Here is a 13,391-nt window from a genome sequence, read left to right on the forward strand (position 1 = left end):
CCAAAATATTAAAGAACTCCTACAACTCAGTAACAAAACCCAAACAATCTTATTTAAAAATGGGCAGAAGATCTGAATAGACATTTTTCCAAAGAAGACATACAGATGGCCAGTAGGTACATGAAAAGTGCTCAGTATCACTCATCATCAGGAAAATGGAAATCAAAACTATGAGTTAACACCTCACACCTATTAGAACGGCTATTATCAAAAGGACAAAAAATAACAAGTGTTGGCTAGGATGTGGAGGAAAGGGAACCCTTGTGCACTATTGTTGGGAATGTAAATTGATACAGCCACTATGGAAAACAGTATGGAGGTTCCCCTGAAAATTATATTAAAAATAGAACTACCATATGATCCAGCAATTTCATTTCTGGGTAGTTATAAGAAGGAAAGAAAATCACTACCTCAAAGAGATACCTGCACCCATCCATGTTCATTGCAACATTATTTACAATAGTCAAGATATGGGAACAACGTCAGTGTCCACCAATGGATGGATGGATGAAGAAAATGTGGTGTATATATATAATGGAGTATTATTCAGCCATAAAAAAGAAGACAATTCTGCCATTTGTGATTAACATGGATGGACCTTGAGGGCATTATGCTACATGAAATAAGTCAGACAAAGACAGACAAATACTGTATGATTTCACTTATATATATATAATCTTAAAAAAAAAAGGCCAAACTCATAGACACAGAGAAGAGATTGTTGGTTGACAGAGGCGGGGGGTTCCCATGGGTGCAGGTGGTCTAAAGGTATAAACTTCCAGTTATAAGATAAATAAGTCCTGGGGATTAATGTACAGCATGGTGATTATAATTCACTGTTTCGTATTGTAAATTTGGAAGTTAAGAGGGTAGATCTTAAAAATTCTCATCACAAGAAAAAAAAATTGTAACGGGGCGCCTGGGTGGCTTAGTCGGTTAAGCGTCTGCTTTTGGCTCAGGTCATGATCCCAGGGTCCTGGGACTGAGCCCCGCATTGGGCTCCCTGCTCCGCGGGAAGCCTGCTTCTCCCTCTCCCTCTGCCCCTGCTTGTGTTCCCTCTTTCGCTATCTCTCTGTCAAATAAATAAATAAAATCTTAAAAAAAAAAAAAAAAAAGAGGGGGCGCCTGGGTGGCTCAGTTGGTTAAGCGACTGCCTTCGGCTCAGGTCATGATCCTGGAGTCCCGGGATCGAGTCCCACATCAGGCTCCCTGCTCGGCGGGGAGTCTGCTTCTCCCTCTGACACCCCCCCCATGCTCTCTCTCTCTCTCTCTCTCTCAAATAAATAATAAATAAAATCTTTAAAAAAAAAAAAAAAAGAAAAAATTATTGTGGTAATCACTTTGCAATATATACACAGATCAAATCATTATGTTTTACACCTAAAACTAATACAATGTTATGTCAATAATATCTCAATAAAAATAGAATTAAATAGTTTTATATAAAATAAAATCCAGGGATGGGTTGAATATGTGGATTAAAGATGCACTTGTGATGAACACAGGGTGATGTATGGAAGTTTTGAATCACTATACTGTACACCTGAAACTAATATCACATTGTATGTTAACTAACTGGAATTAAAATAAAAACTCAAGAAAAAAAAAGAAAAAGGGGGGTGTGGGGGGGTAAATTGTGTTTCTCAACTAAAGTCCAAATGAAAATAAAATTAGCCCTATCCCCTCTTCAAATAAAATAAAATTTTAAAAATAGCAAAATAAGTTCTTTGTATAATCATTTGAGGCCACCGGGCAATACCAGTAAAGTGCAGGATTATGGAAAAGTGAAGGTATTCAATGGACGCAGCAAGCAGATTTGAATAAATGTCTCCAGGTATTTAAAAATATTTGTCTCTGTGAATTTATTTAAAGATACACTGTACCTCATACTTTCTCCCATTTCCTTTTTGCTACATTCCTTATTTTAAATACAAAATGCTTTCTCTTACACATCCATATATATATTTTTTGTTTTGTTTTGAAGCCATTCTGACAATCATAATCACTGTATCTAAAGAGGTATCATGGCCCACCAATGATAGAAGTTTTATGGAAATGTAGTCTCTTCCTAGGATTCATCAGAAACTGTATACATCTATGGCTTGGACCTGCTACAGTCAAAAGCATGGCATCATTTTTCCTTCTCCTATAGAAATCCTTTCAGAACATCCTTATATTCTGGAACTACCTGGCACAAAGGAGCTGTTTAATAAGCACTGACTAAACACATGATTGAATAGCCATAATTTTTCCTCTCAGCGTCAAAGTCTAATTCATGTTGGGGAATCAGAAGAACTTTGATCTTAATCATATGCTCAAATAATTCCTTACATTTAGAGTAAAAACAAACAAATAAAACCCACTTGTTAAAAGTGAGGACGATTTTTTTAAATGACACATTAGGTACTTCAAAAACTGGATAGCATCTGAGCATGCTGACCAAGACCAAAATAACTCCAAGATACATGAAAATGTATTAAATATTAATGTACTTAAAGGAACTTTCCAGAACAACTTGCCTGTTCAAACTCCTCCATGTCTACTTCTCCATCTCCATTCAAGTCAAACATCTTGAAGGCGATTTCAAAATTTCTCTGAGGAGCTGCAAGTAGAAAGGAAGGAAAGGATAGGAGGGAAGGAAGAGAAGAGGGAGGGGGGAGAAAGAAAAGTATTTAGAAGGCACTGACTAAAAATAAAAAATCGTTCCTTTAAGAAAAACAGATGGTTAAACACAAAGTATTATCAAGTCACAGAATGCCACCATATTTATCTAGATTAATTTGTAGTGATACTCCTTAAAACCAAAAGAGAAACTTGACTATGGCCATTAAGATAGCACTTGTCTCTTGAGTTTCAACACTAATCTCCTATATACTTCAGCTTTGCTTTATTAGAAACCATCCTCTTAACTGTATCATATTAATGTTGCTCTGTTACTTAAATATAGCATTATTTATCTGGGCATGAAAGTCAGGCTGGGGTGAGACATACTGCTGCAAAGTAAGAGGCTGAAACTCTAAGTCTTTGTCTTGCATTTTTAAAAATAGCTAGATTTGGGGGCACCTGGATGGCTCAGTCGACTGAGCGCCCGGCTCTTGGTTTCGGCTCAGATTGTGATTTCTGGGTTGTGAGATTGGCCAGCATCGGATTCCAGGCTCAGCCGGGAGTCTGCTTCTCTCCCTCTCCCTCTGCCCCTTCCCTCACTCACCCACCCACCCCCCAACACACACACACGCGCACGCATGTGTACACATGCATGTGTGTGCATTCCCTCTCTCTAAAATAAATAAATATAAAAATCTTTAAAAAAAATAAAACCAGCTAGATTCTACTTTGGTCTTTCTAGTCTCTCCATTTTAAGTGCAATCAGGAGTCCAGCAGATGTCATTCAGCCATCAGGTTATTATCTATAGGCAGAAAAGCATACTGGTAGCTACCCAGCCTATTTCAACCATGTCAGCTGGGTATACAAATTACTGAGCAAAGTATATGTAAATGCTAAAATAAAGCTGAGTTTAAAAATAAAGTGAAAAATGCAAAGCTTGAGAAGATGGATGTATATATTTTCTTTCCCTTAACTGAATGGTAAAAACTCTTCAACACGTTTTAGAGCTCCTAGATCAATCAGTATAATATAAATATAATTAATATACTTGTACATTAGAATAAAATGTAATGTCCCTTCTTCCTTACCATGCTAAATGTTCTGGTAACAATATTGTTTACTTCCTTCCTTTGGTACTTGAAAATTATATAGACGTGGAGAATAAACCAAAATAAAAAATCCTATATATGCTAATACTATTGAATTAGATTTTCAGTTAACATAACTTTTATTTAAAAATTTAAAGATTATATGTAGACAAAAAAAAGTAAAAAGGGCTTAGTACATTATCCACAGTTACAGAGAATCCATATTCCCATCTTGCTTATGAATTTGTCAATAGTAACATCCTGTAGGGTTAAATTCCATTTTCAGCTAGCTAGCCAGCTAGGCTGGTGAGCTCCTGGTTTTTAGTTGCCTGGGTGAATCATGTGCTTGTCAGTTTCCAATTGCCTGCCTCACTTGATAATGGCTTCCAACGGGCTTGCACTTTTTTGGGTCACAAGTACAAATTGTTGCAAAGGATACACTTGGGGGGATTTAGATTTTTGTATACTTACTGTGACTTCTTAAATTTTTCCTACTTGTCTGGGTGCTTTTACTGAAGAGTTACTATGCCAAGCATTGAGCTCAATAATTTAAAGTTCCATAATTATCTGATTTTGTATGCTCAACCCTGAAAGTTTTAATTTATTTTTTAAAGAGAGTAGGAAGCTGGGGCTCAAAGCCACACATGACTAGCTCAAAATTGTATAGCTAATATGTGGCAGAAATGGTAAGTGAACCTAGGTCAATGCTGAATCCAAAGGCAATAAACTTTTTCATTATGCTCCATGGCATCCAATAGTAAGACAGTGGTTCTGAACAATAATAAACACATACTCTATTCTGGTATGTTTTAACCTAGAAAAACAAAAACCAAAACATGACTCACTGATTACATCAGTCTGCAATAGCTGAGTTCCAAGCTGTTCATTTCAAGGACATACCTGACATAAGAGAAACATTGCATATGCCATGTTCATACGTTAGGCTTGGCTGCACTAACTGGAAACCCACAGGCACCTTTAGATTCTCAGGTTTGTCATCTGTTTTTAAAAATTCTGAATATGAATTGCTTTAGGCAGGAATGCATCTCCTATTCTCCCCTATGGTCTTACACTTTGCCCACTTCACTGAAATACATTACTTGCCTATTCCTTGTAGATACCTGCAGAAAATATGGAGCTGCTGAAAGTTTTCAGTGGGGGAGTAACACCATCAAACAGGCATTTATAAATGATTTCTCTGGCTACAGAGTGAATTGAAGGATGAGTTGAAAAAGAAGAACCAGCTTCAGAGAAGATCATGGAAGCTCTTGTAAAGGTTGAAAATGTGAACTGAGGTGATGGCAGTGGTAATGGAGAGGAAGAAACAAATCTGAAATAAGGAGGCAAAATTATGCAACTTAATGATTAATTAGCTGTGAAGAGTTGAGAGTAAAAAAGGCTGACAGCATGACTGCCATAGGCTACTGGGTAGCTTGCACGTCATTAGTCATTAACCGAGAGCTAAAACAGATGTAAAAGGTTTGAGAAATAAAAGGAATTAATTCAGAGCAGGCCTGCTGAATTCAAGGGGTCCAAGCCTGTTCAGATGAAAATGCTGAGAGAGTGGGAAACATGGGTCTATAGGTGAGACAAGAGAGGTGAAAGTTGGGGCGCCTGGGTGGCTCAGCCGTTAGGCGTCTGCCTTCGGCTCAGGTCATGATCCCAGGGTCCTGGGATTGAGCCCCGCATTGGGCCCCCTGCTCGGCTAGGAGCCTGCTTCTCCCTCTCCCGCTCTCCTTGCTTGTGTTCCCTCTCTAGCTGTCTCTCTCTGTGTCAAATAAATAAATAATCTTTAAAAAAAAAGAGAGGTGAAAGCTGGCAGTTGCTGGTACACAGAGCCTTAAGTGAGGGTGCCCACAGAGAAGTGAGGGTTAAGGAGAAGGTGGAGGAAAGGGTAGAGTGCAGCTGAAAGCCAATATTTAAGATAAAAGGAAGGAGAGGGGCGCCTGGGTGGCTCAGTCATTAAGCGTCTGCCTTCGGCTCGGGTCATGATCCCAGGGTCCTGGGATTGAGCCCCGCATCGGGCTCCCTGCTCAGCAGGAAGCCTGCTTTTCCCTCTCTCGCTGTGTCTCTCTCTGTCAAATAAATAACCTTTAAAAAAAAAAAAGGAAGGAAAAAGAAAGCAGTGACAGAGGTGATGGCATCAGGAGGAATACAGTCCTAATGAAGAGAAATAGGGAAAAATTTGGCAAGAGCCAGTCAGTATGTTGAATTAAAGCTCAAGAATTAAAGCAGCATTCCCATTCCCTAGCTCTACTGATTACAGAGGGTGCACAGAGCGCTTAAAAATTTAGCTTTACCATCACATTTTATTCTTACTGTCCCGTGAGTTTTGTGAAGGTACAGTCATCATTTAAATGACTGAACGAGTTATATTAGCAAATCATAGTTTATATGTCCTCCTACAATGAAGGTTAAATTCATTTTACCAAACAAAGCACATGCTGTACTTCTTGAGCTTTCTATATCTCTTGATCCTGGCTTACTTTCAAACACGGGATTTGCTTTATATGGAGCTACACAGAGTGTTCATTAAAGTAAATGCATTGACACTACTCTAGAGGCTGAGCTTCTAGTGCGTTGATCACGATAAAGCAAGTCAGGGCTGCAGCCTTGCATGCTCTCAGTTAGGCCTTACCAGTCTATCAGGAAAGGTCCTTCCAGGAGTGGTTCTCTCAGTCTGTTCAATCTTCATCTCCTGATCATGTTCTCTTGTACTTCCCTGTCTCCCTTTAAATGTAGGCTTCAGAGTAATATATATATATATATATATATATATATATTTTTTTTTTTTTTTCTTCTTCAAAGATTTATTTATTTATTTGAGAGAGAGGGGGAGAGAAGGAGAGAACAGGGGGAGGGGCAGAAGGAGAGAATCCTGAAGCAGACTCCCTGCTGAGCATGGAGCCTGATGTGGGGCTCGATCCCAGGACCCCTGAGATCATGACCTGAGCCAAAATCAAGAGTTGGATGCTCAACCAACTGAGCCACCCAGGTGTCCCTCAGTGTAATTTTTAGATCTAGCTGTTCTGGAAAGCTTTAACATGTCCAGGGTTTCTGCTTACTCACAATCAATTTCCACAGAAAGGAACTGAGAGAGGAATTCTTTTGAATCCCAGGCTACTGACAGAGTGAACGGTGAAGTTTTCTCCCACTGTGTTAACAACATAATCTGCTTCCTCTACAATGATTTCCAAAATGACAGCATATGTTGGAACTGATTAAAACAGTAAGATTCTATACAAAGTTCATTACTGTACATCTTTTACTCAGAATTCCATGACAATCTTTGCTACTAGGAAATGGAGATGCATTAGGTCTGTTCTAGTTAAGAATCTGTGTTTATATTAGTCTACCATTAACAATAGTGATAACAATAACGACTCTAGATTGTTCCTGGAAGTGCAATAGATTTTTCTGCTTCATTTTAGTAATAAGAAAAAAAGCATCTTTGTCTATGTGTAGTAAGTCAAATATCAGACAGAAACGACACTAGCTGTCTCAAAACTTTCATGACTGTTTCACTTACTGTTTTTTAACAGCAAAGGCACAAGGCTAGGGCTCTAATTCTAGCTCTTCCAACAACATGAGTCATTATGCCTTAAAATCTTTTTTTGGTAGTACTGATGGAATAAACAAAAACATGAATAGGTTAGCGGTGCCAGGGTGGCTCAGTTGTTAAGCGTCTGCCTTCGGCTCGGGTCATGATCCCAGGGTCCTGGGATCGAGCCCTGTGTCGGGCTCCCTGCTCTGCGGGAAGCCTACTTCTCCCTCTCCCACACCCTCTGCTTGTGTTCCCTCTCTCTGTCAGAAAAAAAAAAAAACAAAAACCAAAAAACAAAAACATGAATAGGTTAGATTCTTATTTCCTGTTGGTTTGATTCTCCTACCACAGAATTCCTACCTGCACTATTCTTGTTCTAAAATGATGCTATAGGATAAATGAGGTAATTAATATGCAATGTCAGAGAACTCTGAGTTAGGAAAAAAACCTTTAGATTATGATGAACCTCTAATGATGAACTTGCCTACTGAATTTGTAAGGATGATCACACAGCCTCTGATTATTTCTTAGAGAGAGAGGTCACCACTTCTGAAGTCTAACCATTGTTGGCTGTAATGAGCTTTTCTTCTCATACAGAATACAAATCTAATTTTGTGTAGCTCCCACAAACTGTCCTAGCTTAAGTTTCTACAGACATAAAAACATAAATCTGCTTCCTTGTCTCTATGATGGCCTTCTGAACACATAAAAACATATTATCTTGTCTCTATTAGGGTTTTTCAGAACTTGCTTCCAGAATTCAGCATTCAACAGTCCTCCCCTGGGGTACTTCAGATGGTCAATGTCTCCCATGAATGCAGAATATCTTAAATGTAGTTAATTCTGGAATGACGTATCCTTTCTAGAAACAACCGGATTGCTTCTTTGCTGATTAACATACTAGCATTCCTCTTATATGAAGGCATAGTGTCTTGCTTTCTATATAACATTAGGCTTGGGGAAAGAGGGGAAAAAAACCTGTAAGACTGGATTTCAAAACAGTACCCCTCCCTGAATTCTTCTAGGTATGATGGTTATATGCAGTCTGAAAGAAATCTTTCTGTCTTTTATACAGAGAGGGGAAAAGTTCCCACAGTATAATGTGTTGTAGTTGTGCATTTCCTTGGGATGATTTAGCTTCAGAAGAAGGGTGCTATACAAAATGAAAATATCCTAGGAATTATTTTAAACACACTTAAGCAGCAGCAGATTGATTTTCTTTTCATCAATAACCTGCCTTATAAATCTGATTTTATTAATCTTAGTAACTATTGTATAGGAAGTAAATATGATAATGTTAGCTTTTCAGCATTTTCTAATAGTTTCATGGCAAGTGTCACGTTAACACTATAGCTAATAAAAAGGGCTGCAAATATTTGAAAAATATAAAAGACTTAAAGAATGAGAAAAGTTAAGTACAAAGGTAAGTACAAAAACTTCTTTTTATAAAGTTATGTATTTTACATTTAAATTTTATACACAGTTAACTGGGTATCAAGGCATATTTATGTGAAGCAGGGTATAATGAGAATATCAGTGGCTCAAAAATTTAACTATTATACTTTCTGCTTCAACTCAGAAGTCCCATCGTCAGGCTTTCCCTCATCTTTGTCTTATAGAATTATCTACTGACCAAAATATCCACTATTATTCTTGCCATTTGAAGTCAATGGAATTGATGAGAATAACTATGGCATTCTGCTCTGAAATCGGGCAAACAATTATTCTTGAAATACAAGATATGGAATGGCAAATTTAAAAAATCCACATGGAGTATAACTGGTTCATAACCAGTTACTGTGAAATAACACAGACACTGTGTTATGAAATAAAGTTAAAATCAAGGTTTTTTTTTTCTGTGGATTGTGCTAGAATTATAATTTAAAAAACTATAATGACTTTGACTATACTATAAATTTTAGTTCCTTACCATTTCGTGATTTAATATGCTCAAACAAGGGTAATTTAATTAGACTGTTTCCTGAATGTTTTCTTTTTTTTAAAAAAAGATTTTATTTATTTATTTATTTATTTATTTGAAAGAGTGAGAGAGGGCAGGGTCGGGGGGCGGGCAGTGGGAGAGGGAGACAGAATCTCAAGTAGACTCTCAGCTAAGCACAGAGCTGGATGCGGGGCTCAATCTCACAACCCTGAAATCATGACCTGAGCCGAAACCAAGAGGCAGATGCTTAACCGACTGAGCCACCCAGGCACCACTCCTGAACGTGTTTTCTGTGGTTATGCAGCTGTATGCTTCCATTAAACAGGAACCAAACTATATAATACAAAATAGTGAACATTCTGCCACTTAAAATACCATATTACATCATATGCAAGTCAAAATTATAAAATAAACAATTTTCATTGCTAACTTTTGGAATACTATATACTATACAGAAAATGTCCTTAGTGGATGAAAACAGACAATAAAGCAATCTGAAATAGCCAAAGTTCATGGTACATGAATCTAGTTTTTCTCCTTAGCCTTGTTGTTTTAACACAGAACAGAAAAATAGTTCACCTGGTGAAATGACAAATGCCACGGACAAAGAAAAAGAAAACAGAAATCCTCAGCCATCCAGGAGGAAAAAAACATTAGTTATCATAAAAAAAGAAGTATCAGGTCGTATCATAATTGTCTGCAACACCTGAACACTACAGAGCAAGTTCTATAAAATCTTGAGGGAAAACAGTTGTCATCTAAGAGTTACATACACATGAAGTCATCATTTACCTACATCAGTGACAGAAGATATTCTCGGGCATGCAAGGGCTTTGAAACTGTATAATCCACATACCTTAATAAGATTACACAAAAAAACAGAAACAAAGTCTTGGGCAAGGGTCAGTAAACTATGTCCTCCTGGCTAGCCACTGGTTTATGTACTGTCTGTGGCTGCTTTTGAGCTATAAGCTACGTAGAGGTGAGTAGTGGCAACAGAGACTTTAGTAGTTAAGTAGCAGTAGTCGTCTTGGCCAGCAAGCCTAAAATATTTATCATGCCCTTTAAGAAAAAATTTACAATCCCCGGTTGAGGAAATTCTTTAGCCAACAACAAAAATCAATCAAAGAAATAAAGACAGGGAAGATGAAACCAATTAAGAAGTGAGCAATAAATTAAGTGAGTAATAAAATCAGTATAACAGAGTTAAGCTTAAATAATGGTTATTAATACAATAATAATCATGGCAACTGGCATGACATTTATTATGTACAGGTACTTTATATGAATTATTTAATCCTCCCAACTGCTCCATGACATTGTACTATTATACCCATCCCTTGTTAAAGAAGAGTAAACTAAGGTACAGTGTGTCCAGGGTCACTGAGCCAGAATTCAAATCCAGGCAGGCCCCTAGTGCATGCACTCTTGGCTATTCTGCCAAAATGTAAAATGTATAGTAATCAAGTGTAAGAAATATCCCTGAAAGAGAAAATATGCAATGTAAAGTCATTTAAAGAAATAATATGGAATAAAAAAATGCCAGATTATTAAAATTGTAAAAACTGAGTAGAGAGAAGAAAGTGAAAGGAAGCTACATTTCTCAACTTCTAAAACATCAAGAGAAATGGATGACTTCATCCTGGATAAAAGTCATGTTGCCCCCCACTCTCCAAGATACACACACACTTATAATTTAATTCAAATGCGACCTGTATTGTAAGCCCTGACAGCTGTCTTTTTTGTAATGCAAGTGTGTTAAGCTTTGGTGGCCACGGCATGCACTTCAAAGATGGCTGTCTCAAACAGACATATTGCCAGCTACGCGACTAGACAGAGCTGGGCCACCTCCCTGCATGGAGGCTCCTTTGTTTTAGAGATTGTGGGTGATTTTGATCACTAACCATTTGGGCCACTTGTCTTTTCCCCAACTTTAAATTCTAGCTCTTATGTTTTTTATTTATTTATTTTAAATTAAAAAATTTTTTTAGGGGTGCCTGGGTGGCTCAGTCGGTTAAGCGTCTGCCTTCAGCTCGGGTCATGGTCCCAGGGTCCTGGAATCGAGCCCCGCATCAGGCTCCCCACTCAGCAGGAAGCCTGCTTCTCTCTCTCCCTCTCCCACTCCCCTTGCTTGTGTTCCTACTCTCGCTGTCTCTCTGTCAAATAGATAGATAAAATCTTTAAAAAAAAAAAAAGGTTCTATTTATTTATTTATTTACGAGAGATAGCACACGCACAAGCAGGACGACGTGGAGGGGCAGAGGGAGACACAGGCTCCCCGCTGAGCAGGGAACCCAATATGGGGCTCGATCCCAGGACCCTGAGATCATGACCCTAGCTGAAGGCAGATGCTTAACGCACTGAGCTACCCAGGCACCCCCTGACTCTTATGTTTTAAATTCACCAATGAACAGTAAGCCTGTGAAACCCTGGGCCCCTACCCTCAAGTCCAATAAAAGCAGAACCCCAGGCCAGTGTACCCTCGGCACTCTCTACCTGTGACCTCGCTCACTGTGCGGGCCTAGGTGTGCCGTGTAATTTCCAGGTCTTTTAAGTAATAAACCTTTATTTTTTTTTCAAAGTTTCCTGATAGTTGTTGCTGAAGGGCATCTTGCAATTACAGTAAGAACCACAGGGTCGGTCTAGTCATAACATTGTTTTGGAAAGGGGAGATGTCTGTGGAAGCTCACCGGGCCCAGATGAGTGCTCCCAAGGCATTTCTAGGTGACTGAGTTCGTTTCTATGATGCCGAAGCTAAGGCCTCAGCAAAACAACTGAAATAGGCCCCAGAAATGCATGATTGTCTGTGCAGTTAACTGAGGGGAATGCCCTCTACCTGCAACTTGCCTACTAACTACCTAATTCAGGAGGTAACACCATCTGAGAAATGAGCGCTGCTTGCTGGGGAGGTGGGGGTGGGGGTCTGTCAGGCTGCCACGTGCTTTCTCATCTTGCCTTCTGTCCTGTGTTGCCTGGGGTAGCCACCCCAAAACGTCAGGTCTGCTGTAATAATGCAACTATCTCCCCAGAGCAGCATGATCAAAGCCATCTGGTCTAACAAGACTATCAGACTACTAATTACAAGGGCCTTAATTGACTATCAATGTGCATCAGGGTACTCCAAGCCTCAAGACCAAGGCCAGTTAAGGAGAGTTACCTGGATCACAAGGCTTTTGTCACTGCCCGAGGAGAGGCTCTAGGCTAAAGGCACAAGGCAAAGATTGCCATTAGTGAGGATGGGAGACCTCCACCTTTGACCAGGGAGCTAGAGGGCCATACCAGGACTCTATGTCCTTCCCCAGAAGAGTGAAATAGCCTTGCAAATGGAAACCAGTGGCACAACCAGAGGAAAAATACAACAGAGAAAATACAACAGGCCTACGGTCTTTGTATCACTACTTCACTTACTACTGTTGCTCTTCATTCACTGACCCAACAGGGTATTATGGGTCCAATCCCTGGTGTGATGTTGCTAAAAAAATTAACAGATAAAGATAAATGTCCTGACCACCTGGTGCCAGCCGGCATCTCCTAAGAACCCCAAGAAGGGATGCCAGCTCTTTGATAAATGCAAAACCCCACGGACGCTTCCTGGATGTTATTCAATGTCATGTATACAACAACATGCCAAGACTCTGGTATCACACTCCAGAGGCCTAGGGGCTTTTCCCAAAGACCCTTTGCATATCACCTGAGTGGAGGCAGACCTCAATCGTGGAGAGGTCTCTTGGGACACCCTGAAAAAAGAAGCAGGCACCTATGAAGAAGGCTCACAGTGATGTCATCCAAAAATTTCTGGTAATAACACATAAGATTTTTTCTTTTTTTTAAGATTTTATTTATTTATTTGACACAGAGAGAGTTAGCGAGAGCAGGAACACAAGCAGGGGGAGTGGGAAAGGGAGACGCAGGCTTGCCTAAGAGTAGGGAGCCCGATGTGGGGCTTAATCCCAGGACCCTGGGATCATGATCTGAGCCGAAGGCAGACGCTTAACAAATGAGCCACCCAGGCACCCCAATAACACATAAGATTAAGGTCACAGGAAAAAAAAAAATCTAGAAGTAGAAACTGAGATAAAAAACTATACCTTAACTGAAATTCAAACCTTTAAGATTTTAGGTAGCAGGAAACAGAGAGGGGAACTAACTGGCTATTGCAGGTTTTCTTATTTGTTTGTTGATTTATTTTTTTCAGTAATCTCTGCACCCAAC

The 13,391-nt window shown here is 39.2% G+C and overlaps 1 protein-coding gene across 5 annotated transcripts in view; it reads right to left on the reverse strand.

Annotated features, from left to right (window-relative positions):
- Positions 1 to 13,391, reverse strand: part of MICU1 (mitochondrial calcium uptake 1) — a 238,976-nt gene that overhangs the window by 90,776 nt on the left and 134,809 nt on the right. For all 5 annotated transcript variants that reach the window (XM_032423966.1, XM_032423968.1, XM_032423964.1 and 2 more), the window contains one exon: positions 2,520 to 2,602. In XM_032423966.1, the coding sequence (XP_032279857.1) occupies positions 2,520 to 2,602 (83 nt within the window). The remainder of the gene's footprint in view (positions 1 to 2,519; positions 2,603 to 13,391) is intronic.

This window comes from Phoca vitulina, unplaced genomic scaffold, assembly GCF_004348235.1.
Source record: "Phoca vitulina isolate PV1807 unplaced genomic scaffold, GSC_HSeal_1.0 scaffold29, whole genome shotgun sequence".
Lineage (NCBI taxonomy): Eukaryota > Metazoa > Chordata > Mammalia > Carnivora > Phocidae > Phoca > Phoca vitulina.